General features: G+C 47.7%; 1 protein-coding gene across 1 annotated transcript; it reads right to left on the bottom strand.

The window, feature by feature from the left end:
* LOC140122775 (fucolectin-like) lies at positions 1 to 24,915 on the bottom strand. The gene is made up of 3 exons (XM_072143974.1): positions 24,857 to 24,915; positions 1,795 to 2,098; positions 1 to 213 (listed from the first exon to the last, which is right to left on the bottom strand). Exons 1-3 carry the CDS (start codon positions 24,912 to 24,914, stop codon positions 42 to 44), a joined length of 534 nt encoding a protein of 177 aa, XP_072000075.1. The 5' UTR covers position 24,915; the 3' UTR covers positions 1 to 41.
* Between the last annotated feature and the right edge of the window lie 2,552 nt (positions 24,916 to 27,467).

Here is a 27,467-nt window from a genome sequence, read left to right as displayed (position 1 = left end):
TGATATCTTGTAGATACAAGTAAAGTGATCGTCCATCGTTACTATATTTGGCAAGAGAAAGTCTGCGGAAGATTTTCTCCAAAGATCTGAACCTCACACAGATGAAGAAATTCAGTTTTTCCAGTTAACACGATATTGACGTATCTCCCGACCATATTGTTACACTGATACGTCTGAGTCTCTCCATCTGCGATAGAAGTCACCACCGCACACCTGTGGGAAGAAAGGGGACAGGTAAGTGTCCTCCCTACATTTATATAGGAATAGTAAAGAATGGGCTGAACCAATGGGCTGAACCTGACTCCTAGAACCCTGTCTACAAACCCATAGAAAAAAATCTTACTGTGAGGTGGACCTTACCACAAAGACGCACGTAGAACATAGTCAATAGACAATGAAAGCCAGAAGAAGAGCTGGACAGGTGAAGTAGAAAGAAACCAAACATGATTTAGGAGATGTGAGAAGAGGTCAAGAGGTGTGGCTGGGAGAGGTCAGGAGGAGTGAGTAGGAGGGGTCAGGAGGAGTGAGTAGGAGGGGTCAGGAGGTGTGAATAGGAGGGGTCAGGAGGTGTGAGTAGGGGGGGTCAAGCACAGCAGGTGTAGAAGCACTGAGCAGGTAGAGGAGGGGATAAAGAGAGATAGAAGTTGTCATCCAGCACGAGGTATATATACACCCAGTTAAATGGTTGGCGCTGTTTAATACCTTCATAACATGTGATGTAGCAATATTTCAGGGTGCTGTTAAGGATGTATGAAGAGGGGTCAAGGGCTACGACCTCTTCATATATACCTGGTGTTTTTGGCATATTGCAACACCCACAACTAACATGATTGGTTCTTACAAAAATATACCATACAATGTATACAATATACACATACATACAGTACAATATACAGATATAAAGCATATATACACACGCATATAGTATATACACACAATACAGCACATATACACATATACATAAAGCATATACACGTAACAAACACGTGCACATAGAAAAATATAAAGTATATACACACACATACATAGAGCATATACACATCATACATCACTCCCTGGTGGCTTCCTAAAATGGAGGATTAAGAACATGTGTCTGAGATCTGCTGTCTCAGACATACGGCTTCTCTGGAGACCAGACCCCAAGCAGACATCCACCTTCGGGAATCTGCCTTATCCTGCTGCTGATGCAGCCAACTGTCCTATCTAGGCTGAAGCTACCTTTACCAGGCTGTGAGCACCTCCTGTGGAATGATATCCAACCAACCATCTCGACCCAGTGGATGTTACTGCTGTTGTGGCCATTGCTGAGTTCCGATAAACAAACTGTAAGTTGATTGCTTTACAAACTCTGAATGATCCCTGTGCTCGGCTGTTACCACCAAGGGTGTCCCATTCACCACTACCAGGGATCCCTACATCTACATTGGAATTGCCCCTGGGAGAAACCTACATCTTCAGCCTTTTCCTCCATGTCTTGTACTTCCTCTTACCAGAGACCTGCCAGGCTGTGGACGAGTCCTCTGTTCCCTGGTACCCAGCACCCGTGATTGCAGACCAGCGCAAGGCCACGCTTAGCCAGCCACTCAGGTACCTAGGGCTCCTGCTGCCCCCAAGCCATGAAAAGACTAGGCCCCAGTGGGGGATGTTGCATATATAGCATGCAAAACAATTTTGCACCGGAACATCCATTTAGGTGCAAAATTTTGTGGCACTGTGGATACAGTGTAGCTACAACACAAAACTGGTGCAAACACTTCATAAATACATGACGCAAGCGCCAATGACGAGACTCACCTAGGGTTATCATTCCCATTGTTGGCCAACGAGTCTCCGATCCGGATTTCTGCACCTTTAGTCCGCTTCCCAAAGTTTCCTCTATTAGTGATGATAATGCTGCTAATTCTGGAAGTCCTCAGCAGGTCCACCCTATACCAGGCCGGAGAATCCAGGCCAGTGTGGAAACACGATCCATGAAAATAGTTGGAGTCAGTGTTTCCATCTATTCCGTTTATTGCCATTCCCAAAAAGCTCTGATGAATATCAGGATCCATCCAAATAGATGACATAGTAGCTCGACCTTCCAGTGCGAGATTCCTGTCTGTCAATAGAAAATAAAAAAAAAAGTGGTGACATCATCAGTTATACACAGCGATGGCTAAACCGACCGGAAGCTACAACATCATCCATAGCTGTATACTGCAAGTACTATTCCTGTACTGTAATATCTCTGTGTGTGTACTATCTCTGCACTGTGACATCACTTAGCAGGTTTAGCAGGTAAGGTGTGATGTCATGTCATGTGATCCACTCCTTGCACCAAGGCCTGAAATTTGTCTGAGGACACATCACCTAGGTGGCATAATCAGGGATAAATAGATGAAGAGACGGTCCGACACAGTCTTGACTCAGCTGCAAAGCCTATTAAAGGTTAGTGCAATCTAACATATATTATTGATTACCATATGGCTAGCTATAGTAGCAGCAATAAGAATGTCCTTTCCCTGGAAAGCATGGCATAATATTCAATAATGAGTGTCCCTTTTCCTTGAAAGAGGATGGTGACAATCAAAGTCCAAACTCTGGGCATAGTCCTTGATAAAGGTAAACAGGTGAAGAATCTCAACTCTGCACGAGCATGGCGATCAAAGTCTCTCTTTTGCTTAACTTGGGCCTCCTCTACCCACAATTTACCCGTAGATTCACAATTTCCTGGGCGTCCGCCATGCACCTCTGGTGTTACTGGAGTCAGTCACTGGAGAGATTTGGAGTCAGGGGCTTCCATGTCCAAGGCCATATCTACGGGGAGATGGCCGTGTCTCCAAAACATGAGGTAGTAGGGCGTGTATTCAGTGGAGCAATGAGTGGTGTTATTATACAGATACACCAAATCAGACAGGATCTTTGGCCAGTCAGCCCTTTTTTCAGGGGTCAGAGTCCTCAGCATGCTGATGAGGATCTGGTTCATTTTTTCACAAAATCAATTACCCTGTGGGTGGTAGGTATAACCGGACCTGCTGGGCTCCAACTTCACGTGGTCTAGGGCGACCACGTTGGCTCACAATGGGGTGTAGAGGCCCTTTGATTATGACGCTCTCCCCGAGCGATGGCACAGGCTGGGCACTCCCAACACCAGGCCTCGATGTCGAGTTTCATGTTCACCCAGTAGAACTGCTTCCGGAGGGTAGCTTCAGTCTGCTGAGCACAAGTGGGTGGACTGGTCGTGATTAGAGATGAGCGAGCACTAAAATGCTCGGGTACTCGTTATTCGAGACAAACTTTTCCCGATGCTCGAGTGCTCGTCTCGAATAACGAGCCCCATTGAAGTCAATGGGAGACTCGAGCATTTTTCAAGGGGACCAAGGCTCTGCACAGGGAAGCTTGGCCAAACACCTGGGAACCTCAGAAAAGGATGGAAACACCACGGAAATGGACAGGAAACAGCAGGGGCAGCATGCATGGATGCCTCTGAGGCTGCTTAATCGCACCATTATGCCAAAACTATGGGCAACAGCATGGCCATGACAGAGTGACAGAATGAAGCTAGATAGCATCTAAAACATCCAATAATTGACCCTGACACTATAGGGGACGGCATGCAGAGGCAGCGGCAGCAGCGGCAGGCTAGAGAGTGGCATGGCGACATACCCTAAATGGACTCAGGCTTCAAACCAATGGGTGGCAGAGAGGAACCAAAGGAGGTGAGCAAGAAGAGCTCAAATAATATCGGTACATGATAAAAGTTTGCCAGTATATTTTGTGGATTACACAGCAGGGTGGCGACAAAGTTAACATGGAAGCCATGAAAACAACCCAAAATTCTGCCTGACACAGCTCGTTTGATAAGGGGACCATGTATGGAGGCAGTGAACTAGTAGTAGACTAAAGGTGCTGCAGTTAAAACTATGTTAGTTGGATCTTGGCATGGAGCTGGCGCTCCACTGCCAGGCGAGCTTTCGCCAATCCAAGCCCCTGTCTCTAGGCTACTCCCCAAACAGCACTTCTAAGAACCTTTTGTATAAGATCAAGTGTAGTAGCGTTCTTATAAGTTTAGGATATGGCGGGTGAGGGGAATGTAAACAGATGCGCAAGAAGCGCTGAAATAATATTGGTAAATGATAAAAGTTTGCCAGTATATTTTGTGGATAACACAGCAGGGTGGCGACAAAGTTAACAACTTTGATGTGGAATCCATGAAAACAACCCAAATTTCTGCCTGACACACCTCGTTTGATAAGGGGACGATGTATGGAGGCAGCTATATGGACGACTTTTGGAGGTAGCAATGGAGACAACGTGTGGAGGCTGCTATGGAGACAATTTAATTTGGATAGTGCCTGTATGTGGCAGTCCAAAAAAGTTTTCAAACCAGAGGAGCAGGTAGGTGGCCCTCCAGAAAAATGAAATAGATTGAGTGCCTGTATGTGGCAGTCCAAAAAAGTTTTCAAACCAGAGGAGCAGGTAGGTGGCCCTCCAGAAAAATGAAATAGATTGAGTGCCTGTATGTGGCAGTCCAAAAAAGTTTTCAAACCAGAGGAGCAGGTAGGTGGCCCTCCAGAAAAATTGAATAGATTGAGTGCCTGTATGTGGCAGTCCAAAAAACTTTTCAAACCAGAGGAGCAGGTAGGTGGCCCTCCAGTAAAATGGAATAGATTGAGTGCCTGTATGTGGCAGTCCAAAAAAGTTTTCAAACCAGAGGAGCAGGTAGGTGGCCCTCCAGAAAAATGGAATAGATTGAGTGCCTGTATGTAGCAGTCCAAAAAAGTTTTCAAACCAGAGGAGCAGGTAGGTGGCCCTCCAGAAAAATGAAATAGATTGAGTGCCTGTATGTGGCAGTCCAAAAAAGTTTTCACACCAGAGGAGCAGGTAGGTGGCCCTCCAGAAAAATTGAATAGATTGAGTGCCTGTATGTGGCACTCCCAAAAATTGTTTAAAACAGAGGACCGGGTAGGTGGCCCTCCAGAAAAATTAAATGCATAAAGTACTATAGCTAGAGCCAGTGGGCCCTGTCAAAAAATAGCCAGTTTCCTCTGCTTTAGTGTACAAAGAGGAGGAGAAGGAGGAAAATGAGGAGGAGGAGAAGGAGTGCATAAATTATTCAGGTTGAGCTTCCTTCACCTGGTGGAGATTGGAAATTATGAGAAATCCAGGCTTTATTCATCTTAATAAGCGTCAGCCTGTCAGCGCTGTCAGTCGACAGGCGTGGTACGCTTATCGGTGATGATGCCACCAGCTGCACTGAAAACCCGCTCGGACAACACGCTAGCGGCAGGGCAGGCAAGAACCTCCAAGGCGTACAGCGCCAGTTCGTGCCACATGTCCAGCTTTAAAACCCAGTAGTTGTAGGGAGCTGTGTGATCATTTAGGACGATGGTATGGTCAGCTACGTACTCCCTCACCATCTTTCTGTAAAGATCAGCCCTACTCTGCCGAGACTGGGGACAGGTGACAGTGTCTTGCTGGGGTGACATAAAGCTGGCAAAAGCCTTGTAAAGCATACCCTTGCCAGTGCTGGACAAGCTGCCTGCTCGCCTACTCCCCCTCGCTACTTGTCCCGCAGAAGTACGCCCTCTGCCGCTAGCGCTGTCAGAAGGGAAAGACTGTTTCAGCTTGTGCACCAGGGCCTGCTGGTATTCATGCATTCTCACACTCCTTTCCTCTCCAGGGATGAGAGTGGAAAGATTTTGCTTGTACCGTGGGTCCAGCAGAGTGAATACCCAGTAATCGGTGCTGGAATAAATTCTTTGAACGCGAGGGTCACGGGATAGGCAGCCTAGCATGAAATCTGCCATATGCGCCAGAGTACCAACGCGTAAGAATTCACTCCCCTCACTGGCCTGACTGTCCATTTCCTCCTCCTCCAACTCCTCTTCTTCTGCCCATACACGCTGAACAGTGAAGGACTCAACAATGGTCCCCTCTTGTGTCTCACCAACATTCTCCTCCTCTTCCTCCTCATCCTCCTCCACCTCCACCTCCTCCAATATGCGCTGAGAAACAGACCTAAGGGTGCTTTGGCTATCAACAAGGGAATCTTCTTCCCCCGTCTCTTGTGACGAGCGCAAAGCTTCCGACTTCATGCTGATCAGAGAGTTTTTCAACAGGCCAAGCAGCGGGATGGTGAGGCTGATGATGGCGGCCTCGCCACTGACCATCTGTGTTGACTCCTCAAAGTTACTCAGCACCTGACAGATATCAGACATCCACGTCCACTCCTCATTGTAGACTTGAGGAAGCTGACTGACCTGACTACCAGTTCTGGTGGAAGTTGACATCTGGCAGTCTACAATCGCTCTGCGCTGCTGGTAAACTCTGGATAACATGGTTAATGTTGAATTCCACCTCGTGGGCACGTCGCACAACAGTCGGTGAACGGGCAGTTGGAGGCGGCGCTGCGCTGCCCTGAGAGTGGCAGCATCTGTGCTGGACTTCCTGAAATGCGCACAGATGCGGCGCACCTTCGTGAGCAAATCAGACAGATTGGGGTATGTCTTGAGGAAACGCTGAACTATCAGATTTAACACATGGGCCAGGCATGGCACATCTGTCAGTCTGCCGAGTGGCAGAGCCGCCACCAGGTTACGGCCGTTGTCACACACAACCATGCCTGGCTTCAGGTTCAGCGGTGCCAGCCACAGATCAGTCTGCGCCGTGATGCCCTGTAATAGCTCTTGGGCGGTGTGCCTTTTATCGCCTAGGCTCAGCAGTTTGAGCACCGCCTGCTGTCGCTTAGCGGCGGCACTGCTGCTGTGCCTAGAGCTACCGACTGATGGCGGCATGCCCACGGATGGTAGTTCGGAGGAGGAGGTGGAGGAGGGGTGGGAGGAGGAGGAGGCATAGTAGGCCTGAAAGACCTGGACCGAGGTAGGCCCCGCAATCCTCGGCGTCGGCAGTATATGACCAGCCGCAGGGTCAGACTCGGTCCCAGCCTCCACCAAGTTAACCCAATGTGCCGTCAGCGATATATAGTGGCCCTGCCCGGCAGCACTCGTCCACGTGTCCGTGGTCAGGTGGACCTTGTCAGAAACGGCGTTGGTCAGGGCACGGATGATGTTGTCTGACACGTGCTGGTGCAGGGCTGGGACGGCACATCGGGAAAAGTAGTGGCGGCTGGGGACCGAATACCGAGGGGCGGCCGCCGCCATGAGGTTGCGAAAGGCCTCGGTCTCTACTAGCCTATAGGGCAGCATCTCCAGGCTAAGCAATCTGGAGATGTGGACATTAAGGGCTTGGGCGTGCGGGTGGGTTGCACTATATTTACGTTTCCGCTCCAGAGTCTGGGGTATAGAGAGCTGAACGCTGGTGGATGCTGTGGAGGATCGTGGAGGTGACAATGGGGTTTTTGTGCCAGGGTCCTGGGCAGGGGGCTGACTATCAGCTGACACAGGGGAAGGAGCAGTGGCGTGCACGGCCGGAGGTGAACGGGCTTGGTGCCACTGAGTGGGGTGTTTAGCATTCATATGCCTGCGCATACTGGTGGTAGTTAAGCTAGTAGTGGTGGAACCCCTGCTGATCCTGGTTTGGCAAAGGTTGCACACCACAGTCCGTCGGTCATCCGGTGTTTCCTTAAAGAACCTCCAGACTTCTGAAAATCTAGCCCTCGCCGCGGGAGCCATCGCCTCGGGAGCTTCACTACGTGACACATTTGGCGCTGATGCACCTGCTCTGGCCCTGCCTCTCCGTCTGGCCCCACCACTGCCTCTTCCAACCTGTTCTGGTCGAGGACTCTCCTCCGTCTCAGAAGCACTGTGTTCACCCGGCCTCTCAACCCAGCTTGGGTCTGTCACCTCATCATCCTCCGATCCCTCAGTCTGCTCCCCCCTCGGACTTCCTGCCCTGACAACAACTTCACCACTGTCTGACATCCGTGTCTCCTCATCGTCGGACACCTCTTTACACACTTCTTCCACTACGTCAAGAAGGTCATCATCACCCACAGACTGCGACTGGTGGAAAACCTGGGCATCGGAAAATTGCTCAGCAGCAACCGGACAAGTGGTTTGTGACTGTGGGAAGGGTCCAGAAAACAGTTCCTCAGAGTATGCCAGTTCAAATGCCAAATTTTCCTGGGAGGGGGCAGACTGGGGGGGAGGAGGCTGAGGTGCAGGAGCTGGAGGAGTGCCGATTTCGGTGACATGGGTGGACTGCGTGGAAGACTGACTGGTGGACAAATTGCTCGAAGCATTGTCGGCAATCCACGACATCACCTGTTCGCACTGTTCTGGCCTCAACAGTGCTCTACCACGAGTCCCAGTAACTTGAGACATGAACCTAGGGAGTGTAGCTCTGCGGCGTTCCCCTGCTCCCTCATCAGCAGGTGGTGTCTCACCCCGCCCAGGACCACGGCCTCTGACCCCTGCAGTAGTTGGACGCCCACGTCCCCGCCCTCGTCCTCTACCCCTAGCCCTCGGGTTAAACATTTTGAAAATGAAAGTTATAACTTTAATTTTTTTTTAACTTTTTTTTGTGTTTTTTAGTTTTTTTTTGTGTTTTTTAGTTTTTAAAACCAAACAATGCTATCCTATTGCTTTGGCTATTTTCTAGCCAAGTATGAAAGCACACTGCTATGCCAGATGAGATGACGCTGAGTTATGAAAAAATAAACGTAAAATAAAAAGGAAATGGCAGACTGTGCCTAATTGAAATCCAACCGCTAATAAATTTTCCCACTTTGGTCTTTGCGATGGATATGTGCGTCACTAAGCGCTAAACACAGCGGTCGCAAGTCTCACTCCAAATTCCTGACAATTGGCTAGTATATGCACTGCAGCAAGGACAGCCACCAGCAGATCAACCAGAAATAAAATATATATAACGCTATTGTAGGCGTAAGTAAGCCGTTTGGATTCTCCTTTGGCTATTTTCTAGCCAAGTATGAAAGCACACTGATGAGATGACGCTGAGTTATGAAAAAATAAACGTAAAATAAAAAGAAACTGCCAGACTGTGCCTAATTGAAATCCAACCCCTAATAAATTTTCCCACTTCGGTCTTTGCGATGGATATGTGCGTCACTAAGCGCCAGCCAACCACTGCTATCGACGTGTAAGGGTACCACGTCATGCTGGGTGGAGTGCAGAGTCTCCTGGCTTGTGATTGGCTCTGTTTCTGGCCGCCAAAAAGCAAAACGGCGGGAGCTGCCATTTTCTCGAGCGGGCGAAGTATTCGTCCGAGCAACGAGCAGTTTCGAGTACGCTAATGCTCGAACGAGCATCAAGCTCGGACGAGTATGTTCGCTCATCTCTAGTCGTGATACATATCCAGCACTATCTTGGCATCCCTCCTGGGGATCATGATCTGGTACAGCCGGTCATAGGTGATGGGATCCAGAGTTCTCCTCTTTAGCAGTTCTTACTCTGGCACAACAATTAGGACAATTCTCCGTCAGCCCTTCACCGATGGATTCTTTCAGGCACTTGCCCACTAGAGATAGTCCATCAATTCTCCTATGGCGCAGCTATCAGCCTGAAGACTCATCCAGAGGTCCTTCTCTGTGGGTGGCGCAGACTCTTCATGTGGCGGAGCAGGCGTTGGTTCAGAGGTCAAGGAGTAATTTCTCTGGGCCTCTTGATGCACAAAATGGACATAGAACGCCGGCATCTCGACGTATTCCCACTATCCGTGGTGGGTCCCTCCCACTGGTCAGGGAGAAGGGACAGTGCATCGGCATTGTCGTTGGTTTTACCGGCCCCAATACTTGATGGTGAAGTTAAAGTTGACTAGTCTGGAGGACCTCCGCTGCTCCAGTGCTCTAAGCCGGATGTTGTTCAGATGCGCCAAGGGGTTGATGTCTGTGAAGACGGTGAAGAAGGAAGGAGCCAGATAGTCTTTGAACTTTTCGGTCACAGTCCAGACTAATGCCAGGAACTCAAACATGAATGAGCTGTAATTCTGGTTGTTCTTTTCCGGTTCTTGGAGTGAATGGCTTGGGTGGCTATGACTCTTTCAGTTCCATTCTGGAGCTGGGATAGTACAGCCCCTAGTCCCTTCTTGCTGGCATTGGTGTAGAGTATAAAGGGCAGATTATAATGTGGATATCCTAGCACCGGAGGCTAAACCAGCATTTGCTTCACCATCTGGAACGCATCTAAGTCCAGGGCATTGCATAGACCCAAGGGCATGTTGTTGAACTCGGAGAGGCCCATAGGCTCATTGGGCTGGTGAAGGACGTTTTCTCCCTATCTTCAGGCACCATGGCCACTTGCGGGTGATATTGTTGATCTTCCTATAGTTAACACAGAAGCGAAGGGTTCCATCCTTCTTTACAAGCACCAGCGGGGCAGTCCATGGGTTGTGGCTCTCCCAGATAACATTGGCTGTCTTCATCTCTTGTACTAGTTTTTTTACCTCTTGGTAACGGGCTGGAGGAATTGGCTGATACCTCTTCTTTATAGGAGGACGAGAGCCAGTAGGATTGTATGCTGGATCAGGGTAGTCTGCCCAAAGTCCAGCGGGTGTTTGCTGAAGGCTTGGTGGTGTTTCATGACAACTTCCAGGATACCTTGTACTTGGTCTGCAGGAATGATATTGTCGTCTCCAATACTGAGCTCAAGCCACCAGGACTGCTCGGCAGGCTCACCCTTACTACTTTGGTTAACCTCCAACTGTTGGGAGGCAGACAGGGAAGTTTCCACTAGGTCTTCAGGGTGGACGCTGAAGAGAGTGGCTACAGCTTGGCATCTTCTCAGATCCACTGGGGAATCTCCCACTTTTAGCAGTCTGATGGGTACTTGTCCTCGAAATACTGTGACTGGCTCCTGGCTGCCAGAATGGGTAGGTCTTCATCAGCTGGTAAAGGTTCTACCATGGCCTCGTACTCTTGATCTTGAATACCCATGCAGGCTCGGCACCAGACTAACGTCTCAGTCCCATGTTGAAGGCGGACAGCTTGAGGATCTTTCTCGGTCGGGGCCAGCAAACTTCTTTTGCGCCGCCAGGACTTGCATGGTCTCTTGAATTAGCTTCCGAGAATCACTGGGCACTGTTGGTAGAGAGTTGTGGAGAGCCTTCAGCACTTCAGGATAGCAGTAGCAGAAGACATTGGTACACAACACCAGGGAGAAGTTACCATCTTCAGTCACTTGCGTTACCACTACGCCCTGTCTGGTTAACTCGGTGTCCCCGATGATTAGTGTGGGTTACCTGTAGCCGCAGATGGGTCCAGTTTTCCCATTAGTAGAAATGTGGTTTAAGTAGGCTTTTGGAGGCTGTAACAGGGATGCCCCTCCTCTGCATTTCTCAAAGGTAGCACTGCGGATGTCACTTGAGAGTTGGTATCGATTAAGGCTGGTAGGGTTACTCCGTTTGTGGTCACAGGAACCATGGGACGAATCCCAACAAACCTTGGCATCCAGGTGGAGTCTCTGGCATTTGGTTGTTCTTTCTTTGAGGAGCGGTCTGGAGATCTTGAGGGTGTATGACACTCTTGATCTGGGTCCGCAGGTAGTGGTGGAGATGGTATGTGGGCTGGAAGTTCTGATTTCTGTGGCCAGGATAACACTTTTAACTGTTCCATACGTTCTAGGAGTTGGTGTAATGTTGCAATCAAGTAGGACACTTGATCCACTAGGGTGGCGACTTCCTTAGGCATCAGAGATTGGGAGGCCTGTTGTGCTGAACAGACAGCTGCGGCAGATTCTTCGCCAGTCAGGGGCGCTGATTCCTCTTGTGTCTCAGATGGAAGTTGTTCCTCAAGTACATCAATGGCCATCTCCTTAAATTCTAGGAAGGAAGTGTTAGGATGATGAAGAGCTAACATTTTCAGCTGACATTTCTGGTGGTTAGAAACACCATGAAGAAATTGCTCTTTCAGGGTTTGGTCCTGATTCTCTACCTCTCTGGGCTCAACATGTGTAATAGCCTCCCAGGCTTCTTGCAAAGATAGGACAAAGTTTCTGAGGGACTCTTGTGGTTGTTGTCTCTTCCTAAAGAACCGCTGTTTAAGGTACTTTGCGCCACATGCAAAGGGGGTGGAGCTTAGCGAGCAGCCTGGGTTTCCCGCCAGTGAGTATTTTGGTAGGCTGGAACTCCTTGCTGCGCCACACAGGCTTCCAGAGGTTAATGCTTTAGGCGATTCATCACCGCATGTAGCAGAGCTGACAAAGTTCTTTTTGCAGGGATTAACCTCTTGGGTGCTGGAGCAGAGCTCAACAGTACATGGCGATGCAATAACACAGCTAATGTCAACACAATCACTTGAGCACTGCAACATCCCCCACTGGGGCCTAGCCATTTCTTGGGGCCTGGAGGCAGCCAGGACCCAGAATACCAGAGTGGCTGGCGGTTGCAGTCTAGGGTGCGCTGATGTCACGGTAATTGGTATGGGGACAGGAGGGCTGTCCTCCAGCTGGTTTGTGAAATAAATATGGAGGAGAGGCTGATGTACTGGTTCTCCCTGGGGCAACCCCTTAGTGTCTGTAGGATGAGTCCCTGGGTAATGGATGGGGAGCCTGTGGTGGTAACAGCCGTATCCAGGGATCAGATGGAGTCAACGATTTGCAAAATAACTCATGTTTTTTTTATTGAACAACAGCAGGTGATGGGCCTAAATGGTCTCACAGCAGATTCGGATTACTCGAGTGGTCATGGAAAGGGTCCTCAGGAATATTGCACCAGCCTGGTAGTAGATGCAGGCTACAATGGAGCTGTGTCCAAACTGTGGAAGCTGCAGGTGGTGTGGGTTGGAGTCTCTTGACTCTGGTCCTGGGATTAGGTTAAGTGTCAGAATTTAAGGTGAACTGAACATTGGGGCTCATTTACTAAGGGTCTGAACGCTGCACTGTCGTCAGGTTTCCCGACAATTTCCATTTTGCGCCAAATTGCCCTGGGATTTTAGTCACATCGACGCAGGCTTGCACGCAACAGAAATTGGGCGGCGGACCATCAGACAACCCGACGGGTTTGGACAACGCGCGGGATTTAACATTTAAAATTGTGTCGCAAGACACGCACTTACATGCACCAGGAAGAAGCAGATGATCTCCGGCGGACCTCGGGGCAGAAGCGGCGGATGCAGGAACTCGGGCGCACAAGCTTGGTGAATCGCGCCGGACCCAAATCCTCATCGGACATCACGCGGGATTGCGACAGGACCGGGTAAGTAAATCTGCCCCATTGTCTTTCTCTTCACTCTGTCTCTGAACACTGACTGAGTGAACTGACCTTGTGGTGAAGACAGACCATGCGGTCTAGAGACCAAGAGTCCTGTGCTCCTCCCTGCCCAGGGATTTTATGCTCCTGGTCAGGTGGTAGCACCTCTTCAATCACACTCCAGTTTACAAGGCATCAACATCATTGGTTAAGAGCATACACCCATAGCAGGATCTACAGCTGCTATTACATAATGTCCAGGTTCTAAAACCTTCCTAGAGGGTTCGCGACTCCCTCCGTCAGCTCCTGACCTGAAGAGGAGCGTTTTTCGTAACTACCAGTCTGCCTATGTATTGGCAGGGGTGTTGCAGCAGCAATGTTAGGCAGCACAGTCTTTTAGAAAAAGGACAGCCTATAGCAGTGATGGAGAACCTTTTAGAGATCGAGTGCCCAAAATGAGACCCAAAAACCACTAGCTTTTCCCAAAGTGCCAACATGACAATTTAGGCAGTAACAAACTTATTGCTACCAGAATCTTTGAGCTCCAATCCGACACCTTTTCACTCTTAGGACAGGACCAAGCAGCACAGGATGAGTCACTTAACAATAGCAGGGCACTACTTGGACTGTCTGAGACTGCAGGAAGATGCCATGTCTGGAAAACTCTGTGCCTGGGAGACAGCCCGTGTGCCCACAAAAATGCCTCCGAGTGCCATCTCTGGCACCAGTGCCATAGGTTCGCCACCACTGGCCTATAGTGTCAGTATAAGGCACAGAAGTCTATATCCAGTTCGTGACGCCACTTGCAACATCCCCACTGGGGTTTAGCCTTTTCTTGGGGCCTGGAGGCAGCCGGGGCCCACAATACCAGAGTGGCTAGCAGTTGAGGCCTAGGCACGCTGGTGTCATGGTGCTTGGTATGGGGACCGGAGGGCTGTCCTGCAGCCTGGTAGTTCTCCGGCAGGTGGTGTGTGCAAGAAATACGGAGGGAGAGGATGATGTATTGATTCTCCCTGGGGCAACTACTGAGTGTCTGTAAGATTAGTCCCTGGGTAATGAATGGGGAAGCCCGTAGTGGTAGATTTTGATTTCTGTGTCAGTACTGAAGGTGTATTGAACACTGTCTCTCTCTTCACTCTGTCTCTGCAGATCAGACTGCTGCTCTGTAGAAAGAGATGAGATCTAGAGCTTGTGGTTAGGAGCATGTGCTCAAAGACAAGACAGGCAAAGACAGACTCTCTGCTCTGTGGAAAGACCATGAGGTCTGGATCATGTGCTCCCACATTTTATACTCCCCTTGGTCAGGTGGTAGCACCTCTCCAATCACACGCCAGCTTACAATACAGCCAACTCATTACTTAATTACGTACACATAGTTAACTGTTGCCTTTTCAGGCAGAATCACAGGCTGTATTTACTAAGTCTCTCATGTCACAGCTTCTGACATGGAGATGGACAATTTCACAACACCTACTTAACCCTTTGCATTCGCAGGGGTGTTGCAAATATCATCCTCCTCCAGGGGCGGACTGACCATAAGACCCACCGGCGCGTACGGAGCTGTCACCGTGACCATAAGACCCACCGGCACGTACGGAGCTGTCACCGCGGCCGGACTGGATCATGTAGCGGAGCAGCAAGGAAAGCGTCGGAAAGGTACGTTTCATGTTTTTTATTTGCATGTACTAGGGTGGGGTGGGGTGCTGCTGTATACAGGGGGGCTGTTGTATGCTGTATAAAGGGGGGCTTCTGTATACCAGAGGGGGCTGCTGTATACAGGGGGCTGCTGTATACCAGAGGGGGCTGCTGTATACACAGGGGCTGCTGTATACACAGGGGGTGCTGTATACCAGAGGGGGCTGCTATATACCAGAGGGGGCTGCTATATACCAGAGGGGGCTGCTGTATACCGGAGGGGGCTGCTGTATACCGGAGGGGGCTGCTGTATACCGGAGGGGGCTGCTGTATACCGGAGGGGGCTGCTGTATACCAGAGGGGGCTGCTGTATACCAGAGGGGGCTGCTGTATACCGGATGGGGCTGCTGTATACCGGAGGGGGCTGCTGTATACCGGAGGGGGCTGCTGTATACAGGGGGGCTGCTGTATACCAGAGGGGGCTGCTGTTTACCAGAGGGGGCTGCTGTTTATCAGAGGGGGCTGCTGTTTATCAGAGGTGGCTGCTGTATACAGGGGGGGGGCTTTATACAGGGGGGGGGCTTTATACAGGGGTGACTGACTGGCTGTGTAAAAGGGGGGGCTGGCTGGCTATATACTTGGGGTATGGGCTGGCAGGCTATATACTGGGGGGGCTGGCAGGCTATATACTGGGGGGCTGGCTGGCTATATACTGGGGAATTGCTGGCTGGCTATATACTGGGGAAGGCTGTTTGGCTGTACACTGGGGGGGACTGACTGTCTGGCTGTATACTGGGGGGGGCTGGCTGGCAACATTCTGGGGGGGGGGGGCTGGCTGGCTATATACTGGGGGGGCTGGTTGGTTATATACTGGGGGGGTTGGCTGGCTATATACTGGAAGGGATAGCTGGCTAGGGCTAGTATTATAGTAGTTATATTCTTGTACATAGGGGGCAGTATTATACTAGTTATATTCCTGTACATAGGGGCAGTATTATAGTAGTTATATTCTTGTACATAGGGGGCAGTATTATAGTAGTTATATTCTTGTACATAGGGGGCAGTATTATAGTAGTTAAATTCTTGTACATAGGGGGCAGTATTATACTAGTTATATTCCTGTACATAGGGGCAGTATTATAGTAGTTATATTCCTGTACATAGGGGCAGTATTATAGTAGTTATATTCTTGTACATAGGGGGCAGTATTATACTAGTTATATTCCTGTACATAGGGGCAGTATTATAGTAGTTATATTCTTGTACATAGGGGGCAGTATTATAGTAGTTATATTCTTGTACATAGGGGGCAGTATTACAGTAGTTATATTCTTGTACATAGGGGCAGTATTATAGTAGTTTTATTCTTGTACATAGGGGCAGTATTATAGTAGTTATATTCTTGTACATAGGGGCAGTATTATAGTAGTTATATTCTTGTACATAGGGGGCAGTATTATAGTAGTTATATTCTTGTACATAGGGGGCAGTATTATACTAGTTATATTCTTGTACATAGGGGGCAGTATTATAGTAGTTATATTCTTGTACATAGGGGGCAGTATTATACTAGTTATATTCTTGTACATAGGGGCAGTATTATAGTAGTTATATTCTTGTACATAGGGGCAGTATTATAGTAGTTATATTCTTGTACATAGGGGGCAGTATTATACTAGTTATATTCTTGTACACAGGGAGCAGTATTATAGTAGTTATATTCTTGTACATAGGGGGCAGTATTATAGTAGTTATATTCCTGTACATAGTGGGCAGTATTATAGTAGTTATATTCTTATACATAGGGGGCAGTATTATAGTAGTTATATTCCTGTACATAGGGGGCAGTATTATAGTAGTTATATTCTTGTACATAGGGGGCAGTATTATAGTAGTTATATTCCTGCACATAGGGGGCAGTATTATAGTAGTTATATTCTTGTACATAGAGGGCAGTATTATAGTAGTTATACTTTTGTACATAGGGAGCAGTATTATAGTAGTTATATTCCTGTACATAGGGGCAGTATTATACTAGTTATATTCTTGTACACAGGGAGCAGTATTATAGTAGTTATATTCTTGTACAAAGGGGGCAGTATTATAGTAGTTATATTCCTGTACATAGGGGGCAGTATTATAGTAGTTATATTCTTGTACATAGGGGGCAGTATTATAGTAGTTATATTCCTGTACATAGAGGGCGGTATTATAGTAGTTATATTCTTGTACATAGGGGCAGTAGTATAGTAGTTATATTCCTGCACATAGGGGGCAGTATTATAGTAGTTATATTCTTGTACATAGAGGGCAGTATTATAGTAGTTATACTTTTGTACATAGGGGGCAGTATTATAGTAGTTATATTCTTGTACATAGGGGGCAATATTATAGTAGTTATATTCTTGTACATAGGGAGCAGTATTATAGTAGTTATATTCTTGTACATAGGGGGCAGTATTATAGCAGTTATATTCTTGTACATAGGGGGCAGTATTATAGTAGTTATATTCCTGTACATAGGGGGCAGTATTATAGTAGTTATATTCTTGTACATAGGGGGCAGTATTATAGTGGTTATATTCTTGTACATAGGGGGCAGTATTATAGTAGTTATATTCTTGTACATAGGGGGCGGTATTATAGTAGTTATATTCTTGTACATAGGGGCAGTATTATAGTAGTTAAATTCTTGTACATAGGGGGCAGTATTATAGTAGTTATATTCCTGTACATAGGGGGCAGTATTATAGTAGTTATATTCTTGTACATAGGGGGCGGTATTATAGTAGTTATATTCTTGTACATAGGGGCAGTATTATAGTAGTTATATTCCTGCACATAGGGGGCAGTATTATAAATAAAACAATTATTTAACAAAGATCAAACACATCAGCAAAATAATGAATTTAGAGTAACTTCAAATTAAAAAGTCCATCACTGGTAATAAGGGAAAAAAGAAATAAACAGAATTCCATGACATATAATCCATCACTGTAGATTTATGTTCCTCCATAACTGAACATTCTCACTCTTTTTCCTGAACTCTAATGATCGGATCCAACTCAGCTCTGACAGTATCTGTGTGACTGCGGTCATGGGCTGGAAGGACTCATTATGGACGGACACTCTGGTCCTGGTGTGCCAGTGGTAGTATTTAGTTACCGTGATGATCAGGTACATGGTCCCCCTGTCGATGCCGGCTACCTGTGGTGTCACCCCATAGATTACATCAGGGTAGGCCAGAGACTGCAGTCTTGGTATCCTAAGCCTGCGGGACACCTCCTGCCATATCCGCCTCCCTCCCTGGCACTCGGTAATGAAGTGCTGCATCGTCTCCTCCTGCTGACAACCCAAGGGGCACATACGGTCTGAGACACTTAAAAACTTAAAATTACCCCTAACAAAAAGCTTCCCGTGCAGTGATAGCCAAGCAATGTCAAATAGTTTTGCAGGAAGCCTAGGACTATTGAGGAGCTTCAGACTTTTCTGCAATGTGGCCGTTGTGCAGTCCCTCAGAGCTGGCTGTAAAGTATAAAAGGTCCTACAGACACTGGTGTAAAGGTCCTTCCTGGTCTTACTCTCCAGATAGGTCTTATTTATTCTCCACTTTTTCACACACCTGAGACCATACTCCAGATACTGGGGGAGGAAGCCAGGAGTCCATAGGCCCCTCTTGAGACTGCCGCCTCGCACCCAAGACTCTGCAAAAGGCAATATCCAGTCCCTGACACTACTTACCCACAGGAGACCATTATTTGAGTCCAGGCATCCAAAATTAACTTTCAGAAACATGGAGTCAAAAAAGACCCTTGGATTTAACATATCCAGCCCACCCTCTCTCCTCTGCAGGTAGGTGATCCCTCTTTTTACTGGGTTCAACCTGTTCCCCCATAAAAGTTGGAAGAACAGGCTAAAGAGCCTAGCGGAGAAAGATTCTGGCAAAGGAAAGACGACAGAGACGTAGAGGAAGACAGGGACCAGGTAAGTCTTCATCAGAGTAACCCTTTCTCTATAGGTCAGCCTCCAGTTCTTCCATCGCTGAACCTTTGCATTTCCGGTTTCCAACTTCTCTTCCCAATTTAGCTTGGCATTATCTTCCCTCCCAAATTTAACCCCAAGAATCTTAATATGGGTGGAGGCCTTGGCAAACTGTGGCAGATCAAAGCCAGGAGCAGTATCCAATGTCCAGAAAGCTTGACTCTTCTCAAGGTTGACCAGAGACCCGGAGGCCTCCGAGTAACTTCTGATGGCTGCAGATAACATCTCCACCTCATGAGGTTCAGATATCACCACAGTCACATCATCTGCGTAGGCGACTACCTTCAAAGGCAAGCAACGGGGGACCGGCACCCCCTGAAAATCGCACCGCTGCAGTGATCGCAGAAACAAGTCTATGGCAAACACATACAGCAGTGGACTCAGGGGACAACCTTGTCGCACCCCTGCCTCTACTTCAAAAGTGTCCCCCTGCCAACCATTGATCAGAGGAAAGCTCTTCGCCTCTCTGTACAAAGTTCTCAGCCAATCTATAAATTGTCCCGGAATACCGTACTTTGACAAAGTTGCCCATAGATAATCGTGATCAACCCTGTCAAAGGCTTTAGCCTGGTCCAGACCTACAACATATCTCCCACACCTCAGAGCTTTACATCTCCCTTATCGAGATGACTGCTCCAGAGATGTTCCGCCCTCTTACTGTGCCGTACTGAGAGCCTGCCAACAGTGCCGGGGACAAACAGACTAACCTAGAAAACAGAATTTTTGCCAAAATCTTCCGGTCAACATTCAAGAGGGCGATCGGCCTCCAGTTCTTGATGTCACTAGGCTCCTTACCTTTGGACAGCAGAATAAGGGAGAACACTCTCATGGATGGAGGCATCAGGTGATTTTCTAGACAATTAGTAAACACATCCACAAGGATCGGGGCTAAGAGGTCTTTAAACTTTTTATAAAATTCTGCTGTTATCCCATCTGGTCCTGGTGCCTTCTTCAGATGTAACTTATCAATGGCCTCTTTAACCTCCTCCTCTGTTATTCCTGCTGTCAAAGGAGAAAAGTCCAAATCTCTAGTATCAGGGCCTGGAGTTGCCTCCAAGAATTGAGCCATTTTCTCTTTATCCAAAACCTTCTTCTGAAATAATTCAGCATAGTAGGATCTCACCACCCCCAGGATACCCTCCCGAGATTCCTGTAAAACTCCCTGGGAATTTTCATATGGATCTGGAACCCCCAGAGTCCCGTAATCCCGTTCTACAACAAGAGACGTGTAGCGGCTGTACTGATACTGCTTTATCTCAGATTTCAGTCGGTCAATCTTTTGTTTGTCCCCCCCTCCCGCCGAATACAGTGACTCCAATTCTCTCCGCAGCTTGAGATACTGGCTGTACTTACTCTTACCCTTCTTCACTGACAGTCTCTTTAAGAGGGACCTGATCTCCTCCTTGACGTTCTCCCACCATTCAGATATGTTGTCATAGAAGTCTACTCTCTGGAGCTGGTCCTGAAAAAGGGAGTGAACACAATTCTGGACACAGACATCATCCAGGATACTAGAATTGAGCCTCCATAACCCCCGACCAATGTCCGAGCGGTTAGAGGCTCCCATACAAAAAAATAACGCCAGGTGATCAGAATATGGGACAACTCTCTCGCTCATCCCACTAACAGTCTCCGAGGGACTCACAAACGCCATATCTATCCTACTGCTCCTGTCAGCACATGTGTAGGTGTACTTGGGTTTCCAGCCACCCAGAGTAAACACATCACATAGATGGGCCTGTGATATGATGCTCTTTAGGACTTTGGAGTCTCTGACCACTGCTCTGCCCGAGGACCAGTCACCTGATGTCAAAGTAACATTAAAGTCACCCGCCATTATCACAGGGATTGAGGTAAATAGATATTGTTTTACCTCATTGAACAGCTGGATTCTCTCTGTCACTGTCTGTGGGCCATAGATGTTGATCAGCCGGAGCCGCCTACCATGAATGGTCACCTCTAGCACCAGACACCTCCCCATAGCGACCTCCGTCAGCCTGTGCACCGTCACGTCTGTGGTGTTAAACAGTATGGCGACCCCGGCGTACGGCTCCACAGCCAGTGACCAGTAAGAAGGACCAGACCGCCACTCACGCTCAGCCTCACGACCCTAAGGTGGCCCTAAGGTGGTCAGACGGGTCTCCTGCAGGAAGATAACATCAGCGTCCAGATATCTCAGGTGGTCATACACGGCGTGTCTAGTCCTTCTTACTTTAATACTGTTAACATTGCTAGAAGCAACTCTTAGAGAGAATCCAGCCATCATAAGGAAACAGAAAAACAGAGCAGTGACCCCCATCATCATGAGTCAGAGTCAGATTCCCTCTGCCTACCACCAGTCTCCATGTCTGACAGGGGGTCTCCAGCTTCAGAAGAAGGGGGCTTCTTTTTTGTCGGAGGGTCTTCTGTATCCCCGTCACGGTCATTATCAATGCGTTCTAACTCACGCTCAAAATCTCCATCTGACTCTGATAAGACATCATATCTATTAGAAAGGACCATGACCCCGGCATCACCACTGGATTTTTTCATGGTCTTAGACCCTGCACCATACTCTGTCTCAGGCTTACGTGAGGATTTGTCTTTTTTCTTTCTTTTGTTCTTTTTGGCCTCCTCATATTCGGTAGTGGATGTTATAGAGGCTGCTGCCTGAGGCTGGTCCTGAGTGACAACCTCCATATTCTGCTGAGTGCGGACTGCTCTCTGAGGTTCTGGCGCAGTATCACCTGACCCCTGCTGTACCTCCTGCCTAGTTAGTATTAGACCTGACATCAAGGCCTCCTCCTCTAAGGCGTCTGCCTCCTGTACTATCTCATCATCAGAGAAATCCCTGGCGATGTTATGCCAGGCCTCCGGGCAGTCCTTGTGTGGGTGGCCCATCTCTCTGCAGAGGTTACATCTGACCATCTCACAGGTGGCACTGAGATGGCCGACCTCCCCACACAGGTTGCACTTTACTACTGTGCATACTTTGGCCACGTGACCGATCTTACTGCATCTAAAACACTTTCTTGGTTGCCCGGGATAGAAACAGACGCCTTTCTCTCTCCCTATGAAGAAGCTGTTGGGGAGGTGCATGGTGATGTTATTATACTGGCGTAACTTCACCAGAACCTTCCACCCTCCAGTCCAGATACCGTCGGCGTCTCTATTCTTGGTGAGGTCAGACACCAGATCACAATGACGCCTGAGCCACACCAGAATATCCTGAGGGGGAACAGACTCATTCCAAAAGATGATATTTACCACTACGGTACCTGGCCTGGATATGGGGACAAACACAAACTTACTCCAGCCCTCAGTGTCCCCGAACCGGGGGAGTTTATCCCAGAACCTGTCCAGACTAGACATGAGCTTAAAGCTGACATCATAGCCCTGTCTGTCTGGCAGGTTGATGACTGCCAGGATATCATCTGGTGAGAACCCCATCTGACGGCACAGGAGATCCCGGACCACAAACCTCCTATCTGGTAGATCTTCCTTAGCGCCTCTGTTCTTAAAGCGCACCACGTTCCTCCTCTTAAACGCCTGCCCGGAGTATTGTGCACTGGAGGTAAAGGAGGGAGCGCCGCGGCTCCAGGCGTTTCTGGGAGGCTCTTGACAGGGTTCACTCTGGCTATTAGGGGGAGGGTCTAATCTAGGGGGATCTGACTTATTTGGGGGGCTTGATGTTAGAGGGGGGAAATCACATACATCATCCTGTACAACCCCCTGCGCCCCATCCACCTCTATGCTATTATTAGATGGGTGCATATCCCAGACAGACTGAGGGTCCCCTCCATCCCCCAACCCCTCAGGTTCATCAGAATGTCCCCCAGTGTCCCCAGTCTCGGTCACAGCAGCACAGATCTCCTGGGACAGTGCATCAGTCTGACACACAGAGGAAAATGCTTTGTCTTGCTGCTGCGCAGTCACTGCTGGGACTTGTTGTACCACATCCTCATGCTCCTTCTCAGTGACTGCTGCAGAGGTCTGCGGCTGATCCTGCGACTGTCCCTTTTGGAAGGAGAAACTAGCAGGTTTCAGTACAGGTGTTGTAACACGGGGCGCATCTGGGATCTTGGGTCTGGGGTCACAGCTCTGCCTCTGCTGTGAGAAGCGCTCCCTATTCCGATATGTCTCAGCCAGGGGTCCCATCTTCTCCAGAACACAGTCCATGTCCCTCACCACCTGTGCCAGCTCTATGCTCAGTGAGTGCAGCTTGGTATCATACAGTCTGTTACTCTCTGGATGCGCAGTTTTCAGGTTATACAAACAGTCTATCTGCATCTGCAGCATTTCCTTATGGTGGCTAAGCTCCCCCATCCTCCTTACCAGTCCTGGGATCTCCTCTGCTAGCCTCAGCTCAGGCACTCGCACGGTCTCCTTCCCCTGCTGCGCTGGTCGGGGTGCTGCTCCAGGTGGTCTAGGAGCACCCGTCTCCTTTGCAGCTCCAGTCTTTCTGCCTGCAGTGGCAGAGCTTGAGGCCTGTTCACACTGTGCAGGGACACTCAGCGGCTTAGCTGTAGATCTGGTGCGGCCTGTGCAGGCCATGCTGGACACCACATCCTTCTGCAGTAAGTTCTCTTGCAGAGTTTGTCTCTCCAGGGATGTTCTTCTCTGTCTGGGTGCAGGAGGGGGGGCTGTGCACCTGCTGCTCGTCCTGCACTCACCACCTGTGCTGCTCCATGCTGGCCGGGCCTGGGACTTACTTCCATCATTGCTGCTTCACTCACTTTTTTTTCTTGTGTCTTCTTTACACCAACCATATTCTGTTGACTTTCTTCCTTATAAATGACTCTGGGATTTCCATCCCTTGTAGAAATTGTATGGGAGTTTTCTCCCGGTGTAGGCCTGGAAGCCTGGACCTTGCTTGGGGAATCTCCCCACCCAGGGCGTCCCCGCCCTGGGCTCGCTCCAGACATCAGGAGACTTAGGAGCTCAGCTCTAACACAACCTCCCAGCAAGGGGGCAGTATTATAGTAGTTATATTCTTGTACATAGGGGGCAGTATTATAGTAGTTATATTCTTGTACATAGGGGGCAGTATTATAGTAGTTATATTCCTGTACATAGGGGGCAGTATTATAGTAGTTATATTCTTGTACATAGGGGGCAGTATTCTAGTAGTTATATTCTTGTACATAGGGGGCAGTATTATAGTAGTTATATTCTTGTACATAGGTGGCAGTATTATAGTAGTTATATTCTTGTACATAGGGGGCAGTATTATAGTAGTTATATTCTTGTACATAGGGGCAGTATTATAGTAGTTATATTCTTGTACATAGGGGGCAGTATTATAGTAGTTATATTCTTGTACATAGGGGGCAGTATTATAGTAGTTATATTCTTGTACATAGGGGGCAGTATTATAGTAGTTATATTCTTGTACATAGGGGGCAGTATTATAGTAGTTATATCCTTGTACATAGGGGGCAGTATTATAGTAGTTATACTCTTGTACATAGGGGGTGGTATTATAGTAGTTATATTCCTGTACATAGGGGGCAGTATTATAGCAGTTATATTCTTGTACATAGGGGGCAGTATTACAGTAGTTATATTCTTGTACATAGGGGCAGTATTATAGTAGTTATATCCTTGTACATAGGGGGCAGTATTATAGTAGTTATATTCTTGTACATAGGGGGCAGTATTACAGTAGTTATATTCTTGTACATAGGGGCAGTATTATAGTAGTTATATTCTTGTACATAGGGGGCAGTATTATAGTAGTTATATCCTTGTACATAGGGGGCAGTATTATAGTAGTTATACTCTTGTACATAGGGGGTGGTATTATAGTAGTTATATTCCTGTACATAGGGGGCAGTAGTTATATTCCTGTACATAAAATGTAGTATTACAATATATTTCACTTAAGGGCAGTATTAGTTGTTTGCTCTTATAAAAGAAGCGTTATTCCTGTATAAGGGAGGTAGTATGAGTTTCTTTCTCTCCGCTGTTTAGTAACTCACAAGGCCACGCCTACTTGATTTGACCCCGCCCACAGAATGGGGCCACTTTTACATTTTTTTCCAGGGCGACTTTAAATTCCCAGTCCGCCCCTGTCCTCCTCTATTATAAAGTATAAGGAGAGAAGAGACTGAACCTGCAGAAGCCTCATCAGACGCCGTCCACACCAGGACCACGAGGAGCAGAAGCTTCATCCTGCAAAGGAGGAAACATCACAATTATATCAACGTCACTATATAACAACGTATATACAGGGCACAGCGTATCTCTATATACCGGGGCCATATATACAGCACAGGGTAATACTAGGGCACATATAGCAGGATATAGCAGTGTAATATATCTTCTGGGCACAGTATATACAGGGCACAGCATATCTCTATATACCGGGGCCATATATACAGCACAGGGTAATACTAGGGGCACATATAGCAGGATATAGCAGTGTAATATATCTTCTGGGCACAGTATATACAGGGCACAGCGTATCTCTATATACCGGGGCCATATATACAGCACAGGGTAATACTAGGGCACATATAGCAGGATATAGCAGTGTAATATATCTTCTGGGCACAGTATATACAGGGCACAGTGTATCTCTATATACCAGGCCATATATACAGCACAGGGTAATACTAGGGGCACATATAGCAGGATATAGCAGTGTAATATATCTTCTGGGCACAGTATATACAGGGCACAGCGTCACTCTATATACCGGGCCATATATACAGCACAGGGTAATACTAGGGGCACATATAGCAGGGTATAGCAGTGTAATATATCTTCTGGGCGCAGTATATACAGGGCACAGCGTCACTCTATATACCGGGCCATATATACAGCACAGGGTAATACTAGGGCACATATAGCAGGATATAGCAGTGTAATTTATCTTCTGGGCACAGTATATACAGGGCACAGTGTATCTCTATATACCGGGGCCATATATACAGCACAGGGTAATACTAGGGGCACATATAGCAGGATATAGCAGTGTAATATATCTTCTGGGCACAGTATATACAGGGCACAGTGTATCTCTATATACTGGGGGCCATATATACAGCACAGGGTAATACTAGGGGCACATATAGCAGGATATAGCAGTGTAATATATCTTCTGGGCACAGTATATACAGGGCACAGTGTATCTCTATATACCGGGGCATATATACAGCACAGGGTAATACTAGGGGCACATATAGCAGGATATAGCAGTGTAATATATCTTCTGGGCACAGTATATACAGGGCACAGCGTATCTCTATATACCGGGGCCATATATACAGCACAGGGTAATACTAGGGGCACATATAGCAGGATATAGCAGTGTAATATATCTTCTGGGCACAGTATATACAGGGCACAGCGTATCTCTATATACCGGGGCCATATATACAGCACAGGGTAATACTAGGGGCACATATAGCAGGATATAGCAGTGTAATATATCTTCTGGGCACAGTATATACAGGGCACAGTGTATCTCTATATACTGGGGCCATATATACAGCACAGGGTAATACTAGGGGCACATATAGCAGGATATAGCAGTGTAATATATCTTCTGGGCACAGTATATACAGGGCACAGTGTATCTCTATATACCGGGGCCATATATACAGCACAGGGTAATACTAGGGGCACATATAGCAGGATATAGCAGTGTAATATATCTTCTGGGCACAGTATATACAGGGCACAGCGTATCTCTATATACCGGGGCCATATATACAGCACAGGGTAATACTAGGGGCACATATAGCAGGATATAGCAGTGTAATATATCTCCTGGGCACAGTATATACAGGGCACAGCGTATCTCTATATACCGGGACCATATATACAGCACAGGGTAATACTAGGGGCACATATAGCAGGATATAGCAGTGTAATATATCTTCTGGGCACAGTATATACAGGGCACAGCGTATCTCTATATACCGGGGCAATATATACAGCACAGGGTAATACTAGGGGCACATATAGCAGGATATAGCAGTGTAATATATCTTCTGGGCACAGTATATACAGGGCACAGTGTATCTCTATATACCGGGGCCATATATACAGCACAGGGTAATACTAGGGCACATATAGCAGGATATAGCAGTGTAATATATCTTCTGGGCACAGTATATACAGGGCACAGCGTATCTCTATATACCGGGGCCATATATACAGCACAGGGTAATACTAGGGGCACATATAGCAGGATATAGCAGTGTAATATATCTTCTGGGCACAGTATATACAGGGCACAGCGTATCTCTATATACCGGGGCCATATATACAGCACAGGGTAATACTAGGGGCACATATAGCAGGATATAGCAGTGTAATATATCTTCTGGGCACAGTATATACAGGGCACAGTGTATCTCTATATACTGGGGCCATATATACAGCACAGGGTAATACTAGGGGCACATATAGCAGGATATAGCAGTGTAATATATCTTCTGGGCACAGTATATACAGGGCACAGTGTATCTCTATATACCGGGGCCATATATACAGCACAGGGTAATACTAGGGGCACATATAGCAGGATATAGCAGTGTAATATATCTTCTGGGCACAGTATATACAGGGCACAGCGTATCTCTATATACCGGGGCCATATATACAGCACAGGGTAATACTAGGGGCACATATAGCAGGATATAGCAGTGTAATATATCTCCTGGGCACAGTATATACAGGGCACAGCGTATCTCTATATACCGGGACCATATATA

The sequence above is a fragment of the Engystomops pustulosus genome, chromosome 3, assembly GCF_040894005.1.
Source record: "Engystomops pustulosus chromosome 3, aEngPut4.maternal, whole genome shotgun sequence".
In the NCBI taxonomy this organism is placed as follows: domain Eukaryota; kingdom Metazoa; phylum Chordata; class Amphibia; order Anura; family Leptodactylidae; genus Engystomops; species Engystomops pustulosus.
The sequence above is the reverse complement of the archived record's forward strand: the minus strand, read 5'-3'. Positions and strand labels throughout refer to the sequence as shown.

Coding starts and splice junctions, on each gene's coding strand:
- LOC140122775 (XM_072143974.1), bottom strand. CDS start 24,914: ATGAAGCTTCTGCTCCTCGTGGTCCTGGTGTGGACGGCGTCTGATGAG. Junction 2,099..24,856: donor GTCTGATGAGGCTTCTGCAG/GTTCAGTCTCTT, acceptor TTCTATTGACAG/ACAGGAATCTCGCACTGGAA. Junction 214..1,794: donor AATGGGAATGATAACCCTAG/GTGAGTCTCGTC, acceptor TTCTTCCCACAG/GTGTGCGGTGGTGACTTCTA.